The sequence below is a fragment of the Salvelinus namaycush genome, chromosome 34 (genome assembly GCF_016432855.1).
Source record: "Salvelinus namaycush isolate Seneca chromosome 34, SaNama_1.0, whole genome shotgun sequence".
NCBI lineage: Eukaryota > Metazoa > Chordata > Actinopteri > Salmoniformes > Salmonidae > Salvelinus > Salvelinus namaycush.
The window spans coordinates 161,819-183,220 of NC_052340.1; the positions used below are offsets into that span (position 1 = coordinate 161,819).

General features: G+C 43.4%; 1 protein-coding gene across 1 annotated transcript in view; it reads left to right on the forward strand.

The window, feature by feature from the left end:
• LOC120029025 (segment polarity protein dishevelled homolog DVL-3-like) overlaps positions 1–21,402 on the forward strand; it is a 50,074-nt gene that overhangs the window by 21,071 nt on the left and 7,601 nt on the right. Inside the window, exons 2-11 of the mRNA XM_038974310.1 lie at positions 1,393–1,462; positions 8,265–8,392; positions 9,208–9,347; positions 15,311–15,455; positions 17,219–17,312; positions 17,454–17,523; positions 18,074–18,213; positions 20,624–20,700; positions 20,833–20,900; positions 21,040–21,189. Coding sequence (XP_038830238.1) covers positions 1,393–1,462; positions 8,265–8,392; positions 9,208–9,347; positions 15,311–15,455; positions 17,219–17,312; positions 17,454–17,523; positions 18,074–18,213; positions 20,624–20,700; positions 20,833–20,900; positions 21,040–21,189 — 1,082 coding nt within the window. The remainder of the gene's footprint in view (positions 1–1,392; positions 1,463–8,264; positions 8,393–9,207; positions 9,348–15,310; positions 15,456–17,218; positions 17,313–17,453; positions 17,524–18,073; positions 18,214–20,623; positions 20,701–20,832; positions 20,901–21,039; positions 21,190–21,402) is intronic.

Consider the following 21,402-nt stretch of genomic DNA (forward strand, 5'->3'; position numbering starts at 1 on the left):
GGGTGTTGAGAGCCGACATGTTCCCACAGGTGAACTGTGAATGGACAGATTATGCTCCCTGCTGGAGTCAAATAGCTACAGTGTTGCTCCTTGTAATACAGCGAACGTCCCACACCTTAATATGGTGTTATATGTTGACAATTATTTGAAAATATGTCAGTTAACTCATAGTTATGTTGCATGCCACCGGAACCGGACGTTCTGTTTTCAATACCTTTCAATATGACACCTTGCGAGGATAATGGCACTGAGAAAGTCTCAGTGCCATTATCCTCGCAAGGTGAGGTGTTGAAAACAGGTGTCATTTTGACTCCTTCCTTTTTGATAGGAAAAATATTTGTATTGCTTGTTAAACAAAGTCTCTTTCTCTGAGCAATTGTATTAGTATAAAATAATAGAATTTACCAATATAGCTCAGTATTTGAATAGTTCATTTTATTACATTCCTTTTTGCTCATCTTTATAAAATGTGTCAATAATTTCAGAGCCGACTGTATACACACACCGGACAGTTTATTAAGTAAACCCATCTAGTATTGGGTCGAACCCCCCTTTGACTCCAGAACAGTCTGAATTCTTCGGGGCATTCTTCAAGGTGTCGGAAACATTCCACAGCCCGTTCCATTTCATCCCAAAGATGCTCTATTGGGTTGAGGTCTGGGGACTGCGTAGGCCACTCAAGAAAACTGAACTCGCTGTCATGTACCAGGCAATGTTTTCCCCTCCTCAATTGTCCAGTGTTGGTGATCGCGTGCCCACTGGAGCCGTTTCTTCTTGTTTTTAGCTGATAGGGTTGGAACCCGGTGTGGTCGGCTGCTGCAATAGCCCATCCGTGACAAGGATCGACATGCTGCTCTGCACACCACTGTTGTACTGCGCCGTTATATGTCTGTCTGTGGCCTTCCTGTCAGCTTGCACCATTCTTGCCATTCTCCTTCGACCTCTGACATCAACGAGCTGTTGTTGCCCATACACTGTCACTGACTGAATGCTTTTTGTCTGCCGCAGCTTTCTCGGTAAACCCTAGACACAGTCGTGCATAAAAAACCCAGGAGGCCGGCGAATTTCTGAGATATTGGTTCCGGCGCGCCTGGCACCGACGATCGTGCCACACTCAAAGTTGCTTAGGTGACTCGTTTTGCCCGTTTGTAACGTTCAATTGAACTGTAACTGAATTCCTCAACGCCTGTCTGCCTGCTTTATATAGCAAGCCACGGCCACGTGACTCACTCTCTGTAGGAGTGAACCATTTTCGTGAACGGGGTTGTGTACTTAATAAACTGGCCACTGAGTGTGTATATATATATATATACACCCACGTTATTGAGGTTGCCTTTAATGTTGTGATGTGTGTAAACAGGTGGATTTTGACTCCCTCCTTTCTCCCCTCAGGGTGGTGAAGGAGGAGATCTCAGACGACAATGCCAAACTTCCCTGTTTCAACGGCCGGGTCGTGTCATGGGTGAGCATCTGTTCTTCATGTTTATCACCGTCATCACCTATGCCCTCTCTCAATTCCACCGCAGTTCAGTGTTTCTCTCTCTCTCATTTCAACCACAGCCCGATTTTTTTGTTCTCTCTCCATCTGTCTCTCTGTCTCTCTTTCTCCCTCTCTCTCTCCGTATACCTGCATGACCCCTCTGTGTGCAGACGTCCCTCATCAGGAGGTCGAGAAGAGGCCCGTGTATGTTAACACTCCTAACACTTTTGAAATGCATCACACCGTGGTGTTACTGTATGTAATGGTTACATGACGGTATACCTCACAATTATTATCAGAATTGAGCTGTAAAACACTACTTGATAGGATGCATGTGTGGACTTGTGGAATGTTAGGAGCAGACTGTGTGTGTGTGTCTACATCACGTATGTGTGTGTGTGACTGTTTACTAGCTAGGCAACAGCTAACAAACTTGTTTAATTGGGTTTTGGTGAGATCTGTTTTGGCTTCAGATGGTTCGCTCATTTGGGAGCTGTGTGTCTGTGTGTCTGTCCTGCTGTGTGTTGGCAACTGTGTGTGACGATGCTTTTGTGCGTGCATTTGAGAGCTGTGTGTGTGTAGTTGGTTGGTTTTTGTCATTCATTTGTGTACTCTCGGTTGTGCTCTAGAAACCAAAGTCCATCGCTGTCTGATAGGTGAGATGGAATGACTCAGCCAAGACCAGCTACAGTGCATTCAGAAAGTATTCAGACCTCTTGACTTTTTCCTCATTTTGTTACGTTACAGCCTTATTCTAAAATGGATTAAATACATCCCCCCCCCCTCAGCAATCTATACACAATACCCCATAATGACAAATCAAAAACAGGTTTTTCGAAATGTTTGCAAATGTATTAAAAAAAACAAAAAACAGATACCTTATTTACAGGCTGGTAACTCACTTATCCTCTGCAGCAGAGGTACATTTGAGTCTTCCTTTCCTGTGGCGGTCCTCATGAGAACCAGTTTCATCATAGTGCTTAATGGTTTTTGCGACTGAAATTTTCCGTATTGACTGACCTTCATGTCTTAAAGTAATGTACTGTAATTTCTCTGATGCTTATTTGAGCTGTTCTTGCCATAATATGGACTTGGTCTTTTACCAAATAGGGCTATCTTCTGTATACCACCCCTACCTTGTCACAACACAACTGTTTGGCTCAAACGCATTAAGGAAAGAAATTCCACAAATTAACAAGGCACACCTGTTAATTGAAATGCATTCCAGGTGACTACCTCATGAAGCTGGTTAAGAGAATGCAAAGAGTGTGCAAAGCAGTTATCAAGACAAAGGGTGGCTACCTTTGAAGATTTCAGCAAATTCTAAAAACCTGTTTTTGCTTTGTCATTATGGGGTAGTGTGTAGATTGATGGGAGAGAGAAAACAACAATTTAATCAAATGTCAAGTGGTCTGAATACTTTTCCGAATGCACTGTAGCCTAGGCAGGCTGGGCTGAAACTCAAGGAATATGACCTCAAGAGAACACTTATGTAGAAAGAACGAGACTAGCTAAATTCTTTAGAAACTGCTAGAATGTATCTACTCCTCTCACATCCATGAGCTAACATACAGGAAGTATTCGGGAAGTATTCAGACCGCTTGACCGCCATTTTTTTTTTTACATTACAGCCTTATTCTAAAATGGATTAAATATTTGTCTCTCAAATCTACACACAATAACCCATTATGACAAAGCAAAACGTTTTTGCATTTTTTGCAAATGTATTAAAAACAGAAGTACCTTATTTACATAAGTATTCAGACCCTTTGCTATGAGACTCGAAATTGAGCTCAGATGCATCCTGTTTCCATTGATCATCCTTGAAGTTTCCACAACTTGATTTACCACCTGTGGTAAATTCAATTGATTGGACATGATTTGGAAAGGCACACACTTGTCTATATAAGGTCCCACAGTTGACAGTGCATGTCAGAGCAAAAACCAAGCCATGAGGTCGAAGGAATTTTCCGTAGAGCTCCGAGACAGGATTGTGTCAAAGCACAAAACAATTCTGCAGTATTGAACGTCCCCAAGAACACAGTGGCCTCCATCATTCTTAAATGGAAGAAGTTTGGAACTACCAAGACTCTTCCTAGAGCTGGCCGCCCGGTCAAACTGAGCAATCGGGGGAGACGGGCCCGATGGCAACTCTGACAGAGCTCCAGAGTTCTTCTGTGGAGATGGGAGAACTTTCCAGAAGGACAACCATCTCTGCAGCACTCCACAAATCAGGCCTTTATGGTAGAGTGGCCAGACGGGAGACACTCCTCAGTAAAAGGCACATGACAGCCCGCTTGGAGTTTGCCAAAAGGCACCTAAAGACTCTCAGGCCATGAGAAACAAGATTCTCTGGTCTGATGAAACCAAGATTGAACTCTTTGGCCTGAATGCCAAGTGTCACATCTGGAGGAAACCTGGCACCATCCCTACAGTGAAGCATGGTGGTGGCAGCATCATGCTGTGGAGATGTTTTTCAGTGGCAGGGACTGGGAGACTAGTCAGGATTGAGGCAAAGATGAACGGAGTATAATACAGAGAGATCCTTGATGAAAACCTGCTCAGGACCTCAGACTGGGGCGAAGGTTCACCTTGCAACAGGACAACAACCCTAAGCACACAGCCAAGACAATTCAGGACTGGCTTTGGGACAAGTCTTTGAATGTCCTTGACTGGCCAAGCCATAGCCCGGACTTGAACCTGATCGAACATTTCTGGAGAGACCTGAAAATTGCTGTGCAGCAACATTCCCTGCCCAACCTGACAGAGCTTGAGAGGATCTGCAGAGAAGAATGGGAAAAACTCCCCAAATACAGTTGTGCCAAGCTTGTAGCGTCATACTCAAGAAGACTCGAGGCTGTAATCACTGTCGAAAGTGCTTCAACAAAGTACTGATTAGAGGGTCTGAATACTTGTTATATTTCCGTTTTTTTATTTTTTACAAATCATCAAAAATCTATAAAAACAGTTTTTGTCATTATGGGGTAGATTGATGAGGTAAACACTTTTTAATCAATTTTAGAATAAGGCTGTAACGTAACAAAATGTGAAAAAAGTGAATGGGTCTGAATACTTTCCGAATGTATATACAAAAGTATTAGTTCCTTCAAATTAGTGGATTCGGCTATTTCAGCCATACCCATTGCTGACAGATGTATAAAATTGAGTACACAGCCATGCAATCTCCATAGACAAACATTGGCAGTAGAATGGCCTTACTGAAGAGCTCTGTGACTTTCAATGTGGTACCGTCATAGGATGCCACCTTTCCAACAAATCAGTTCGTAAAATTTCTGCCCTACTAGAGCTGCCCCAGTCAATGTAAGTGCTGTAATTGTGAAGTGGAAGCGTTTAGGAGCAACAACAGCTCAGCCACAAAATGGTAGACCACAGAAGATCACAGGATGGGACCGCCAAGTGCTGAAGCACATAGCTCATTAAAAAAAAGTGTGTCCTTAGTTACAACACTCACTACCGAGTTCCAATCTGCCTCTGGAAGCAACGTCGGCACCAGAACTGTTTGTCTGGATCTTCATGAAATGTGTTTCCATGGCCGAGCAGCCGCACACAAGCCTAAGATCACCATGCGCAATGCCAAGCGTCGGCTGGAGTGGTTTAAAGCTCGCCGCAATTTGACTCTGGAGTAGTGGAAATGTGTTTTCTGGAGTGATGAATCACGGTTCAACATTTGGCAGTCAGTCGGACGAATCTGGATTTGGTAGATGCCAGGTGAACTTTACCTGCCCCAATGCATAATGCCAAATATAAAGTTTGTTGTAGGAGGAATAATGGTCTGGGGCTGTTTTTCATGGTTCGGGCTAGGCCCCTTAGTTCCAGTGAAGGGAAATCTAAACCCTACAGCTTACAATGACATTCTAGACGATTCTGTGTTTTCAACTTTGTGGCAATAGTGGGGAACGCCCTTTCCTGTTTCAGCATGACAATGTCCCCTTGCACAAAGCAAGGTCCATACAAAAATGGTTTGTCGAGATCGGTGTGGAAGAACTTGGCTGGCATGTACAGAGCCCTCAACCCCGTCGAACACCTTTGGGATGAGTTGGAACACCGATTGAGAGCTAGGCCTAATCGCCCAACATCAGTGCCCGACCTCACTAATTCTCTTGTGGCTGAATGGAAGCAAGTCCTCGCAGCAATGTTCCAACGTCTAGTGGAAAGCCTTCCCAGAAGAGTGGAGGCTGTTATATAGGGGGGGAATTCCATATTAATGCCCATGATTTTTGGATTGAGATGTTCGACGAGCAGGTGTCCACATACTTTTGGTCATGTAGTGTATTTGGCCTGGTCTACTGACTCCTTCGCTCTTTTCTGCCCTCTGCCTTTCCCCTGCCCTGGGGTGAAGTTTCCCCTAGGTACAGATCTAGAATCAGTTTGCCCTCCCCCAATCATAACCTTAACCATTAGTCAGAAAAATGCAAAACTGACGCAAGATCAGCGTCTAAGAGGGGTGAGGCTGAATCAGGCTGCATTTTTGATCGAGCTTTGGTCATGACCATCACTGAGCTGGCTAGACTCCCTGTTCACGATTGAACACTGTATTTTGGGTGTGTGGTTGGACCTCATTAGCTCCCCTTGCTGGCCGTAAGAGAGAAGTGCAGATGCCACTCCCCTCGCTCTACTTCCTCTCCTCCCTTCCCTTCTCCTCTCTTTTCCCTTCTCCTCTTTTCTGTATAAGGCAAGCTGTGGAAGCAGTTTAGCATATCAGGGAGATATGCATTTCCCAAACTGTAGAACGCTGGTGTTGGTCTGCAATGTGCTCTAGGTCAGTGTTTCCCAACCCTGGTTCTTGAGTACCCCAACAGTACACATTTTCATTGTAGCCCGAGACAAATCAACCTCATTCAGCTCATTGAGGGCTTGATGATTAGTTGACAAGTTGAATCAGGTGTGCTTGTCCAGGGTTACACCAAAAATGTGTACTGTTGGGTGTACTCGAGGACCAGGGTTGGGAAACACTGCTCTAGATAAAGAAAACGATTAAACAGTGGTATCGGGAGATTTTTAAGGTTTTGCCTATCGCAAAAAGTGGCGCTAGGATGAAAGGAAAAAATGTATACATCTGTACTAAAGTGTGGCAGCCAATGCTGGACCATTTAGAGATTTAGTCTAGAGATTTAGTTGGCCTGTTAGATAGGCAGAGAGGCTGCAGCTTGGGGCTTGAATGGGCAACCTTAAGGGGATACAGTACTGTTTATGCCGATATGTGAGCTTATTGCATGGTGAAATATGAGGTGTGTATCTGAACAGAAACTACAGTTCCTTCAGAAAATATTCACACCACTTGACTTTTTCCACGTTTTCTTGCTTTACAAAGTGGGATTAAAATGGATGAAATTGTCATTTTTTTGTCAGCGATCTACACTAAATAGCCTAATGTCAAAGTCAGGGGAGTGGGACAAGAACTTGGCCCTGGCATTATATCCACACCAGCCCACATCACTGCATGCGCCAACAACTCTATACTGTTTTATGAGATTGGAGAACACAGTGGGAGGGATCTTAGACTATTCCTCCTTGCATAATATTTCCAGGTCCTTGATATACTTCAACTGCGACAATGGACTGCCCACCTTCAATTCCAACCTGAGGTTTTCAACGGTGTTGAAGTACGAAGACTGAGATGGCCATTGAAAAATATTGATGAACCATTCCTTTGTGGATTTTGATATGTGCTTGGGGTTATTGTCTTGCTGGAAGATCCACTTGCGGCCAAGTACGTTTAAAAAAAAAACTGTTAATTGAAATGCATTCCAGGTGAATACCTCATGAAGCTGGCTGAGAGAATGTCAAGTGTGTGCAAATCTGTCATCAAGGCAAAGGGTGGCTACTTTGAAGAATCTCAAATATAAAATATATTTTGGATTTAACACTTTTTTGGTTACTACAATACATGATTCCATATGTGTTTTTTCATAGTTTTAATGTCTTCACTATTATTCTGCAATGTAGAAAATAGTAAAAATAAAGAAATCCGCTTGAATGAGTAGGTGTGTCCAAACTTTTGACTGGTACTGTATATATAAAAAAGAAAGAAAAATTTGGCTCGCACATAGTATAATGCTGCTCCCCAGTGCTTTATTCCTGCACTATGTTGGTGGATGCTTAGGAGGCAGACCAGAACACTTCTCCCTACTTCCCCAGCTGATTAGATTAGCTAACTGGAATCACAGGATGCTCCACAACACTCCTGAAATATCCTGGGCCTTACTGATTGAATCTGAGAAAAAGGGGATGGAAGGGTGGTTGGGAGGACATTCCAAATAAACAAGGGAATATGTGTGTGTGTGTGTTTGTCAATGGAGGACTGTATGTGTGTCTGTCTTGTGTCCACCTAGTCAATAAGCACATTTACAATTCCGACAGACTGTCGCGCATACAAACTTATACTCAAAATCATGACTAACTTTGTTGCTCACTATCTGTATGTGTCTCACTGTGTCTGTGTCTCAAAGGATTCCCATTTCCTCTTATAGTGCACTACTTTTGAATACAGCCCTAGACAGAGAATAAAGTTTGTAGTATAATGACAAACATAGGACTCTGGTATAAAGTAGTGCAATATAATAGGGAATAGGGTTTTATCTGAGGTTTGTCTAAGCCCCCTTCACCTCTCTCTCTCTCGCAATCATTATCTCACTCACTCATTCACTTTCTCTCTCTCAATTCAATATACTTTTTGGACATGGAAAGTTAAAGCACTTACAGTGTCAAAGTAAGCACAGGCAATAATAATACTTTCTCTGTCATTCTCTCTCTCTCTCCCCAGTTGGTGTCAGCAGATGGTTCTCATGGGGGTTCCGATGGGGGTTCTATGTGTGCAGACAGCCAGGCAGAGCTGCCACCCCCTTTGGAGAGGACCGGCGGAATCGGAGACTCAAGACCCCCCTCTTTTCAGTCAGTATCTGCAAAGTGTGTGTCTGTGTATGCGTGTGTGTGACTCTAGTTGATCCATTTGACCGAACCCCCCCCCCCCCCCCCCTCTAGTGTGGTGTGGAAGTGGCCTTGACTTAGCTATGGTGAGGTGTAGAGCTAAATAATGTGTGTGTGTGTGTCTCTGTGTGTGATTTTTGTATTTTTATTGAAATCATATCTAGTATCTGTCCGTCTGTGTCTCTCCTCTGCCTACCCCATGGGAACTCGAGGTCAATATTAAATCAGCCAGCTGGGAAGGTCTTAATAAGACACCCACAACATACACACACAGAGAGAACACCCCTTTCCCTCTGCTGGTCAGCACTGATTACTGCAATTTTGCCCACTGCAGCGCTCAAATGTACATACACATATGCTCATCCTCATGCATAATACACACACATGCACGTGTGTGTCCGTGTATGCATGCGCAAACACACAAACACACACACACACGTATGCATGCATGTACATAACCACACATACATGGTGTGCACATGCATGCAGCAGTTACAAACAGACGGACAGACACACACACAGACAGGCGCTCACGTTCTCTTTGTAGCTAGCTCCTCTCTGGTGAGGCTGACGCTAACACATACTGACATTCTGGTAGCAGCACTTGACACTTAAACGGCATGGGTCTGCAACAAAGACTTGTCTGGGACTTGCTAGTGTGTCTGTCAGACGGTTGTGTGTAGGAGAAGGGAAAATAAATATAACCCCTTCTCTTTGAATTCATTTATTTTCTTTCTCTTTTACTCCTCCTTTGACTTTTTATTTAACCTGCCCATCAGTGCGAACACTGCCGGCATTCAGGACAACGAGACAGAGACTGAGTCGGTCGTGTTGCTAGAGAGAGAGAGGGAGCGGGAGAGAGACCGGGGCAGGGAGAGGGAGAGGCCGCTAAGGAAAGAAAAAGACACTCATGACCATGGTAAGTCTTAGTGTCTGTCCATCTGCCTTCATGTCACAGCCTATCCCACTTACAGTCCATGGGCCAGCAGAAAAATGTGTCCAATTTGGTGTGGCAAAGGTTTGATGGTATTAAATTGTTCCCCACAAGCCCCTGATCAAATTGATATATGATAACCGCTTTCTATGTTTTTAACACCTTTCATATATCTTGTTGTATGGGAGTCGATGCAATGGAATGTTCGCTGGCTGAAAAAAGAATGGTGAGACAAGTTGGGAAGTTCACATGCTCATTGAAAATGATTGAATCAAACAACAATAGAACATTCTATTGGGTGAATCTCATTTTAAAAACCATGCGATTTGTAAAAAAAAAATTGGTATCACATCTAATGATTTAACTAGACTGACTCATCAGTGAAACAACAATGTTACAATTAGCAGAACTACATACAGTTGAAGTCAGAAGTTTACATTCACCTTAGCCAAAGATATTTAAACTCCGTTTTTCACAATTCCTGACATTTAATACTAGTAAAAATTCCCTGGCTTAGGTCAGTTAGGATCACCACTTTATTTAGAGAATGTGAAATGTCAGAATAAAAGTAGAGAGAATTATTTATTTCAGCTTTTATTTCTTTCATCACATTCCCAGTGGGTCAGAAGTTTACATACACTCAATTAGTATTTGGTAGCATTGCCTTTAAATTGTTTAACTTGGGTCAAACATTTCCGGTAGCCTTCCACAAGCTTCCCACAATAAGTTGGGTGAATTTGGCCCATTCCTCCTGACAGTGCTGGTGTAACTGAGTCAGGTTTGTAGGCCTCCTTGCTCACACACGCTTCTTCAGTTCTCCCCACATATTTTCTATAGGATTGAGTTCAGGGCTTTGTGATAGTCACTCCAATACCTTGACTTTGTTGTCCTTAAGCCATTTTGCCACAACTTTGGAAGTATGCTTGGGGTCATTGTCCATTTGGAAGACCCATTTGCGACCAAGCTTTAACTTCCTGACTGATGTCTTGAGATGTTGCTTCAATATATCCACATAATTTTCCTGCCTCATGATGCCATCTATTTTGTGAAGTGCACCAGTCCCTCCTGCAGCAAAGCACCCCCACAACATGATGCTGCCACCCCTGTGCTTCACGGTTGGGATGGTGTTCTTCGGCTTGCAGGCCTCCCCCTTTTTCCTCCAAACGTAACGATGGTCATTTTGGCAAACAGTTCTATTTTTGTTTCATCAGACCAGAGGACATTTCTGAAAAAAGTACGATCTTTGTCCCCATGTGCAGTTACAAACCGTAGTCGGGCTTTTTTATGGTGGTTTTGGAGAGGTGGCTTCTTCCTTGCTGAGCGGCCTTTCAGGTTATGTCGATATAGGACTCGTTTTACTGTGGTTATAGATACTTTTGTACCTGTTTCCTCCAGCATCTTCACAAGGTCCTTTGCTGTTGTTCTGGGATTGATTTGCACTTTTTGCACCAAAGTATGTTCATCTCTAGGAGACAGAACGCGTATCCTTCCTGAGTGGTATGGGCTGCGTGGTCCCATGGTGTTTATACCTGCGTACTAAAGATAAAGATGAACGTGGTACCTTCAGGCATTTGGAAATTGCTCCCAAGGATGAACCAGACTTGTGGAGGTCTACAATGTTTTTTCTGAGGTCTTGGCTGATTTCTTTTGATTTTCCCATGATGTCAAGCAAAGAGGCACTGAGTTTGAAGGTAGGCCTTGAAATACATCCACAGGTACACCTCCAATTGACTCAAATTATGTCAATTAGCCTATCAGAAGCTTCAAAAGCCATGACGTAATTTTCTGGAATTTTCCAAGCTGTTTAAAGGCACAGTCAACTTAGTGTATGTAATTTTCTGACCCACTGGAATTGTGATCCAGTGAATTATAAGTGAAATAGTCTGTAAACAATTGTTGTAATAATTACTTGTGTCATGCACAAAGTAGATGTCCTAACCGACTTGCCAAAACTATAGTTGGTTACTAAGAAATTTGTGGAGTAGTTGAAAAATGAGTTTTAATGACTATGTAAATTTCCGACTTCAACTGTATTTGTTTTAGGAAAATTGGTCATACTGGGAAATAATAGAGGAGGCCAAGTCCCACCCAATTAGAATTCATGACCTTCCTTCTGGGATAAAGCAAAAACTGCCTAATCTTTTATGGGATCTATATTTTTTGACGGTTTGTTTCCAAATCAATAATTATCTGGGCACAACTTGTAATTTTCACGAGTCATCTCCTATTTGGAATAACAATTTTATTTTATCTGGCTCTATGCCCTTTACATTCCCTCATCGGTCTATTTTTAAGGATATTTTCAACCTGCAAGGGCTTCGTTCCTTTCAAGATCTGAAAGAGTCGTATTTTCTCCCTGGTTCTTCCTGTTTTTTTTTTTTTAAACTCTCAGACCGTAGAAAACCTACAGGGTACCATAGGACACCAAAAGCATGCTCCCACTCTTTATTTAAATAATGTAATAAATCTACCTGTTATGGAGGTCAGGGAGAATGACCTACAAATCAATCAATTGTTTTTATGAAGCCCTTCTTACATCAGCTGATGTCACAAAGTGCTGTAAAGAAACCCAGTCTAAAACCCCAAACAGCAAGCAATGCAAGTGTAGAAGCACGATGGCTAGGAAAAACTCCCTGGAAAGGCCAGAACCTAGGAATAAACCAAGAGAGGAACCAGGCTATGAGGGGTGGCCATTCCTCGTCTGGTTGTGCCGGGTGGAGATTATAACAGAACATGGCCAAGATGTTCAAATGTTCATAGATGACCAGCAGGGTCAAATAATAATAATCACAGTGGTTGTCGAGGGTGCAACAAGTCAGCACCTCAGGAGTAAATGTCAGTTGGCTTTCATAGCCGATCATTCAGAGTATCTCTACCGCTCCTGCTGTCTCTAGAGAGTTGAAACCAGCAGGTTTGGGACAGGTAGCACGTCCGGTGAACAGGTCAGGACGCCAACCTGGACAGGAAGATCACGTCAGTGACTCAACCCACTCAAGTGACGCACCTCTCCTAGGGACGGCATGGAATAGCACCAGTAAGCCAGTGACTCAGCCCCTGTAATAGGGTCAGAGAATCCCAGTGGAGAGAAGGGAACCGGCCAGGCAGAGACAGCACGGGTGGTTCGTTGCGCCAGTGCCTTTCCGTTCACCTTCACAAATTGCAGGGTTTGAATGGGATTTGACCACAATATGCAGCGATGTTTTTGCCTCTTCGAAGAGCCTCGCCCATCAACTTATTAATTTCAAATTTGACCCTAGAGTGAAGATTCGGACGAGAAATGAAATGCATAGACTGGGCAATTATATTCATATGTTTTGGAGCTGTGTACCGGTGCAGTCCTTTTGGGTTCATGTTGTTAGTGTTTTAAATGGTATTCTTGGCTGGAACCTACCTGTTTGTCTATCGCTCTTCCTGCTGGGTTGTAGCCTTAGCATTTCATTAGCTTATCAACAGAGGTGTATTGTTATGGCTGCAATAACAGCAGACACAAAAACTTGGTTTGAACCGGGTAATGCCCTTTGCAGATGTTGGTTGCTTATACACTTGGACATTGCACAGCTGGAAAGATCCACTGCCAGACGGTGTGGGGCCAAGCCCGAAACGCTGGTCAATTGGTTACATGCTATCTCCAACTTGCAAGAGGTAATTTAACAACAATGTTTGGTCTTGCGGATGGGTGATAGCATTGCCCTACTCTGTCTTTTTTCTGTTTTGTGGCTCTGGGTTGGTAACCGTTGAGAATGACATTTGAATAGGCCGATTGAATTTGGAAATACTGAATCTGTTATGTTTTGTCCTTTTTCTATTTGTTTTTGTGTTTTTCCATTGTGTTTGTTTCCCCCTTATTGACCTGTAATTGTCTAGGACATGCAAGAAAAACTCAAATACTGGGAAATAAGTCCATGAGATCCAAATCTTGAAGCGTATTGGTTTTATTGTTGCCACCTCTAATAGGCTGTTGTATAGCACTACTCAAAATGCTAAGATGAAAGGTGTGCTCTGTAATTATTTTGTTGTCCCAGCAAGTTAACACAAAGATTTAGGTAAACACAATGATCTCTAAAAACGAAAATTGGTGATTATAAGCTCTGACTATCTTAAAATGATGCTCTCTTAACTTTACATATTTTTATGTATTTAAATGTTAATATTTATTTAAATTTTATTATGTTACCTAATCATTTTGTAGCCATCAGTTCAGTGGCTGGTTTACACATTTTATTGAAATCATGCAATTGGTGATAAGAAAAAATCCAATCTGTTAGCAATTGAACTATTGCTGATGCCCTCGACAACCCTCAGCAGCCACTAACCAATACAATTCAGTCGGCCCTATACCAATAGTAAGCAACTCTGTTCCTGGAGTACCGCAGGTACTGCTGGATTTTGTTCCAACTAGGCATCACACCTGACCAACTGAGCTAATTGACAGAGGAAGAGGAAGAGGCCCAACTCGATAGAAAATCTGTCTCCCTCCAGCATTTGGCGTTTCTTTCAATAAGTTTTTGTGTGGAGGTCAAAATTAATGGCTTATTTGCTATGTGAGGTTTATTTGATCTATTAAAAGTGTTGTAATGATTAAGTTGATACGAGTGCACTGATATAAGTAGGACACGTGACATCCCGGGCTACTTTGAGAAAAAAACCACTTTATATCGGAGTTGTCTCGAGATGGCTAGGCATATTCATGGCATGAGGCTAGTAGCATAGCATCTCTCTCCATTGAATACAGGTGGTTGACGTCAACAACCCTCATCGAATATTTTAAAAAAGGATTTCAATAATGAGATGCAGGGGCGCAACTTTGGTTTTAGAAGTGTGTGATGGGGGAGGGGCATTTTGTTTTCATCCGGTCGGATAAAAACTTCAAACAGCCTACCTGACCGCTCGGAGGCGTCCGCATGGTCCTAAAGCACACCGTTGCCTAGTTTTGTATCATATTCCAATGATAAAACTGGGGGGACAAAAAAAAATGCAAATTCAGAATGTTGGGGGGTCATGTCCTCCCCGTCCCCAGTGAAAGTTGCGCCCCTGATGAGATGTATCCACCAATCCAAAGAAAGGATAAGCGGGAGCTAGACAGACCGACATGCCGCTTTGTGAACAACGACTCCCATTGTTACAGCGGAGAGACATGAATCTTGTCAGTATATCCATAATCTTTATAATCGATCAGCTCAGTGATTGCGTAAATTCAACACAACTGGTCTTCCAGGTCGGTTATATCAAAAACATGAAGTGCCAGCGGCACTCCAGGGCCAGGCTTCCCTACCCCTGCCCTATACTACATTATAAACTGGTTGGTTCGAGCCCTGAATGCTGATTGGCTGACGGCCGTGGTATATCAGACCGTATACCATGGGTATGACAAAAACATTTATTTTTACTGCTCTATTTAAGTTGGTAATCAATTTATAATAAAATTAATGCACCTCGGGGGTTTGGTGGTGGCAGCATCATGCTGTGGGGATGTTTGTCAGCGGCAGGTACTGGAAGACTAGTCAGGATCGAGGGAAAGATGTACGGAGCAAAAAAGGCTGTAACGTAACAAAATGTGGAAAAAGTCAAGAGGTCTTTCCGAATACACTGTATATTCTGAACCTAGCTGGGCCAAGCCAAGCCAAGCTATACTGAGGTTGCCTGGTTAGCAACCACCGTAGTTGAACCGTGCTGAAAAGCACAGTAAGAAAATATCGGAACCAGCACAGTTCGGTTGGGTTGGCACATAGTATGAAAAGGTAATTATGTGGTATTCATAATGATTAGTATTAATACTCTTATTAGAGCATACCATAGCAAAACATTTTGCTTTCAAAAAACTGGTGTTTTGAAAATGAACATTTGCATTCAGGTATTCCCTTCCCATGTCTCTGTTCTTCCAATTTGTTTCTACTGAACACTACCCGGTTGACTTTTCCTCTCTCCTGCTTGCCTGGCGCCCTCCTCAGGTGGCAGGTTGAATGGTCACACGCGTCCAGAGCGGGAGACGCGGCGACCGGAGCTGGCGGGGTACGAGAGCTCATCCACGCTGATGAGTTCTGAGCTGGAGACGACGAGCTTTGTCAACTCTGAAGACGATGACGCATCTAGTCGGTGAGCACCACACGCACGCGCACACGCACACACACGCACGCGCGCACGCACACACACACACACACACACACACAAAACAACTACAGCCACGATGATAAATGGAAAAATCGAGTTAAGTTGTATTTTGAGTGGAACATCCCTTAATATACGAAGAGATCACCTCAAGGTTGTTCATTGCTGCCAGTGTTGGTTGCAATAGGCCTTGACGGGTTAGGACCAAAGGGAAGCGGTAAGGAGCGAATTGACTATCCATTAATTTACACTCACACTCACGTACACAGTATATACAAAAGTATGTGGACACCCCTTCAAATTAGTGTATTCGTCTATTTCAGCCACACCCATTGCTGACAGGTACAAAATCGAGCACACAGCCATGTGATCTCCATAGACAAATATTGACAGTAGAATGGCCTTACTGAAGAGCTCAGTGACTTTCAACGTGGCACCGTCATAAGATGCCACCTTTCCAACAAGTCAGTTCGTCAAATTTCTGCCTTGCTAGAGCTGCCCCGGTCAAATGTAGGTGCTGTTATTGTGAAGTGGAAACGTCTAGGAGCAACAACAACTCAGCCGTGAATTGGTAGGCCACACAATCTCACAGAACAGGACCATCGAGTGCTGAAGCGCATAGCGTGTAAATAAATTGTCTGTCCTCGGTTGCAACACTCACTACCGAATTCCAAACTGCCTCTGAAAGCAATGTCGGCACAAGAACTGTTCATTGGGAACTTCATGGAATGGTTTTCATTGGGAGCGTCATGAAATGGGTTCATTGGGATCACCATGTGCAATGCAAAGCGTCGACTGGAGTGGTGTAAAGCTCGCCGCCTTTGTACTCTGGAGCAGTAGAAACACGTTCTCTGGAGTGATGAATCACGCTTCACCATCTGGCTGATGGATGAATCTGGGTTTGGTGGATACCAGGAGAACACTACCTGCTCCAATGCATATTGCCAACTGTAAAGTTTGGTGGAGGAGAAATAATGGTTTGGGCTAGGCCCCTTAGTTCCAGTGAAGGGAAATCTTAACTCTACAGCGTACACTAACATTCTAGACGATTCTGTGCTTTCAACTTTGTGGTCACAGTTTGTGGAAAGCCCTTTCTGTTTCAGCATGACAATGGCCCCGTGCATAAAGCAAGGTCCGTACAGAAATGCTTTGTCGAGATCGGTGTGGAAGAACTTGACTGGCCTGCACAGAACCCTGACATCAACCCCATCGAACACCTTTGGGATGAATTGGAATGCCGACTGCGAGCCAGGTCTAATCGCCCAGTGCCTGACGCCACTAATGCTCTTGTGGCTGAATGAAAGCTAGTCCCCGCAGCAATGTTCCAACATTTAGTGGAAAGCCTTCCCAGAAGAGTGGAGGCTGTTATAGCAGCAAAGGCGGGACCAACTCCTTATTAATGCCCATGATTTTGGAATGAGATGTTCAATGAGCATGTGGCCGAATACTTTGGTCATGTAGTGTACATTTACCCAAGACACTAAAAAGGTGTCCTATCACATGAAAACATTACATAAGCCACTTGATGTATACACTCTACGTGATCGCTATCTACTCTTATTCAAGTGCCCACAAATCATATGCTCTAGAAAACCCATACAAAAGACTGTTGCTTTCCTCTTTCCCACGTCTAAGATTGGCTCAAATGGATGGAGTCACATGTGGCCAATTAACCACTGGCAGATGAGTGTGCATTGTGTGTCATGACACCACAGTGAGTTGTGTCACCGCTGAGATGTCATCACCCGCAGGTTCAGTGGCTCCACGGAGCAGAGCACTTCGTCGAGGCTCATGAGACGACATCGGCGGCGGCGGCGGAAACTCAAAGCGCCACGGATGGAGAGGGTAAGACACACACACAATACAAATAGAAAGAAACACACACACAGACCACACAGATGCCAGTTTGCTGTTAGTGTTCAGTGGTCCTTGTGCATGTCTTTCTCTTTCAATCATTCCTCTACTCCTCCCTCTCTTTCTGTCCAGTCGTCCTCTTTCAGTAGCGTCACAGATTCCACCATGTCACTGAACATCATCACTGTCACTTTAAATATGGGTGAGTAGTACTGTTCATCTATATCTGTGTAATGTATATAACTTTACGTCTATGTGATATTTTATATATCATTGGCGACTTATGGATTGACTTAAAGATTCAGAGACCACCCACTGGGCACAGAAGTCAGTTCAACATCTAATTTTGATTTACATTTGGTTGAGTTGTCCACCTGAAATCAACAAAACATTTCACCATGTCATTGGATTTAGGTTAAAAGTTTGGTGAAAAAAATATGACTTACGTTGATTACTTTTTGCAAATCCAATTAGTTTTCCACGTTGCCTCAACGCCATCACATTGTTTTTTGGGGTTGAAATGAGGTGGAAACAACGTTGATTCAACCGGTAGATCAGAACTTCTCTGAGACGTTTCGTGTATACGAGCCCAGAGGTCAAAGACTCCCTTTTCAAAGAGGGATTCATATGTATCCTTCACTCTGTCTATTGGTTTACATCTGTAGGGAAGGTATCCTTTTTTTTATTCAACACTCTTTCTTTCTCTTGTCATTACACTTCCTTCCTCTTCTCCTCCTCCTCCCTTCATGCAGAGAAGTATAACTTCCTGGGCATCAGTATTGTGGGTCAGAGTAACGAGAAAGGAGATGGAGGAATCTACATCGGCTCTATCATGAAGGGAGGGGCGGTGGCCGCCGACGGACGCATCGAGCCTGGAGACATGCTGCTGCAGGTGTTTGTTGAGTGTCTACTTGAGTATAAGTCTAAAAGTATTTGGTTTAAATATACTTATGTATCAAATGTTACTGTAATTGCTGAAATTATATTTAAGTAACACATATGGAATCATGTAGTCACCAAAAAAGTGTTAAACAAATCCAAATATATTTTATATTTGAGATTCTTCAAATTGCCACCTTTTTTTCTTGTTGACAGCTTTGCACACTCTTGGCATTCTCTCAACCAGCTTCACCTGGAATGATTTTCCAACAGTCTTGAAGGAGTTCCTACATATGCTGAGCACTTGTTGGCTGCTTTTCCTTCACTCTGCAGTCTGACTCATCCCAAACCATCTCAATTTGCTTGAGGTCGGAGGATTGTGGAGGCCAGGTCATCTGATGCAGAAAAACAAATGATAGTCCCACTAAGCCCAAACCACATGGGATGATGTATCATTGCAGAATGCTGTGGTAGCCATGCTGGTTAAGTGTGCCTTGAATTCTAAATAAATCACAGACAGTGTCACTAGCAAAGCACCCCCACACCATCACACCTCCTCCTCCATTCTTCATGGTGGGAAATACACATGCGGAGATCATCCGTTCACCAACACCGCATCTCACAAAGACACGGCGGTTGGAACAAAAAATATCCAATTTGAACTGCAGACCAAAGGAAACATTTCCACCGGTCTAATGTCTATTGCTCGTGTTTCTTGGCCAAAGCAAGTCTCTTATTATTATTTTTTTGTCTTTAATTTTTTTTTTCACTTTGAACTTTTTCTCCCCAATTTTGTGGTATCCAATTGGTAGTTACAGTCTTGTCTCATCGCTGCAACTCCCGTATGGACTCAGGAGAAGCGAAGGTCGAGAGCCGTGCGTCCTCCGAAACACAACCCAACCGAGCCGCACTGCGTCTTGACACGATGTCCACTTAATCCGGAAGCCAGCCGCACAAATGTGTCAGAGGAAACACTGTGCACCTGGTGACCGTTTCAGCATGCATCTGCGCCCAGCCAGCACAGGAGTCGCAAGTGCACGATGGGACAAGGACATCACTGTCAGCCAAACCCTCCCTTAACCCAGATGACGCTGGGCCAATTGTGCACCGCCCCATGGGTCCCCTGGTTGCGGCCGGCTGCGACAGAGCCTGGACTCGAAACCAGAATCTCTAGTGCCACAGCCTTAGACCACTGCGCCACTCAGTAGCCCCCAACTCTCTTCTTCTTATTGGTGTCCTTTAGTAGTGGTTTCTTTGCAGCAATTCGACCATGAAGGCCTGATTCACGCAGTCTCCTCTGAACAGTTGATGTTGAGATGTGTCTGTTACTTGAACTCTGTGAAGCATTTATTTGGGCTGTAATTTCTGAGGGTGGTAAATCTAATGAACTTATTCCCTGCAGCAGAGGTAAATCTGGGTCTTCCATTCCTGTGGTGGTCCTCATGAGAGCCAGTTTCAACATAGCGCTTGATGTTTTTTGCGACTGCACTTTCAAAGTTCTTGAAATGTTTCATATTGACTGACCTTCATGTCTTAAGGTAATGATGAACTGTCATTTCTCTTTGCTTATTTGAGCTGTTCTTGCCATAATATGGACTTGGTATTTTACCAAATAGGGCTGTCTTGACTCAAATGCATTAACAAGGAAAGAAAATCCACAAATTAACTTTTAAGAAGGCACACCTGTTTATTGAAATGCATTCCAGGTGCATTCCTCATGAAGCTGGTTGAGAGAATGCCAAGAGTGTGCAAAGCCGTCATCAAGGCAAAGGGTGGCTATTTGAAGAATCTCAAATATAAAATATATTTGGATTTGTTCACCACTTTTTTGGTTACTACATGATTCCATATGTGTCATTTCATAGTTTTGATGTCTTCACTATTATTCTACAATGTAGAAAATAGTAAAAATAATGAAAAACCCTTGAATGAGTAGGTGTTCTAAAACTTTTGACCGGTAGTATAATTTCACATTCCTTTCTTGTTTTTTAAATTACGGATTGCCAGGGGCACACTCCAGCACTCAGACATAATTTACAAATTAAGTGAGTCCGCCAGATCAGTGGCAGTAGGGATGAGGAGGGATGTTCTCTTGAAGTGTGTGAATTGTACCGTTTTCCTGTCCTGCTAAGAATTCAAATTCTAACGAGTACTTTTGGGTGTCAGGGAAAACGTATGAAGTAAAAAGTACATTATTTTCTTTAGGAATGTAGTGAAGTAAAAGATGACAAAAATATAAATAGTGATGTACAGATACCCCCAAAAAACGACTTAAGTCGTGCTTTAAAGTATTTTTAAGTGGCAAGAAAGCGAGAATAGGAGGAACGGTTTTGGGGTCTTTAATTGGACTTGGTTGGTAGGATTTCCTGGTTTCTTTCTCTCCCTTTTCTACATCACCCCGTCTCTCATCCCCTCTTCTCCAGGTGAACGACATTAACTTTGAGAACATGAGTAATGATGATGCAGTAAGAGTACTGAGGGAGATTGTGCATAAGCCAGGGTAAGGAGCAGTCTCACACACACTGAATCCTACACGCTGATACGTGCTGAGGATCACACATTGTTGCTGGTTTCTGTGTGTGTGTATAAACTGTGTGTAAATTGAGTGTCTGCTGTGTGTAATTATTGACAGCCCTATTACTCTGACTGTGGCTAAGTGCTGGGATCCTAACCCTCGAGGATGCTTCACACTGCCGAGAAGTGAGTACTCACACACAGTATCACGTAATTAGACCTCTCCTCTTAGATTTGACATTTAATTTGCTTTTATGGGGGGGAAATAGATGTAAATGTGTTTTACCATGTTCCACAGAGACAAAACAACCCTTTTTCTGTGTAGGTGAGCCGATCCGTCCCATAGACCCTGCTGCCTGGGTGTCCCACACCGCAGCAATGACGGGGGCGTACCCAGTGTATGGTATGAGCCCTTCTATGACCACCATCACCTCCACCAGCTCCTCCATCACAAGCTCCATCCCTGAGACTGAGCGTAAGTCACCCCTCCCTTTCCCTCTCCACCATCCCCAGCGGGCAAAAGTTGGCATGGGACAACCTAATGACAAAAGTTTGTGGTCGAAAACTGGTTGTGATGACATCAAGACTGGTAGAAAATAACATAATTTGGGTTGTTTTCTGGTCGAAGCAACGTCCAAGATTACAACCAGGCAAACACGTATAATTCTGGTCTATAAAAATAAAAAGG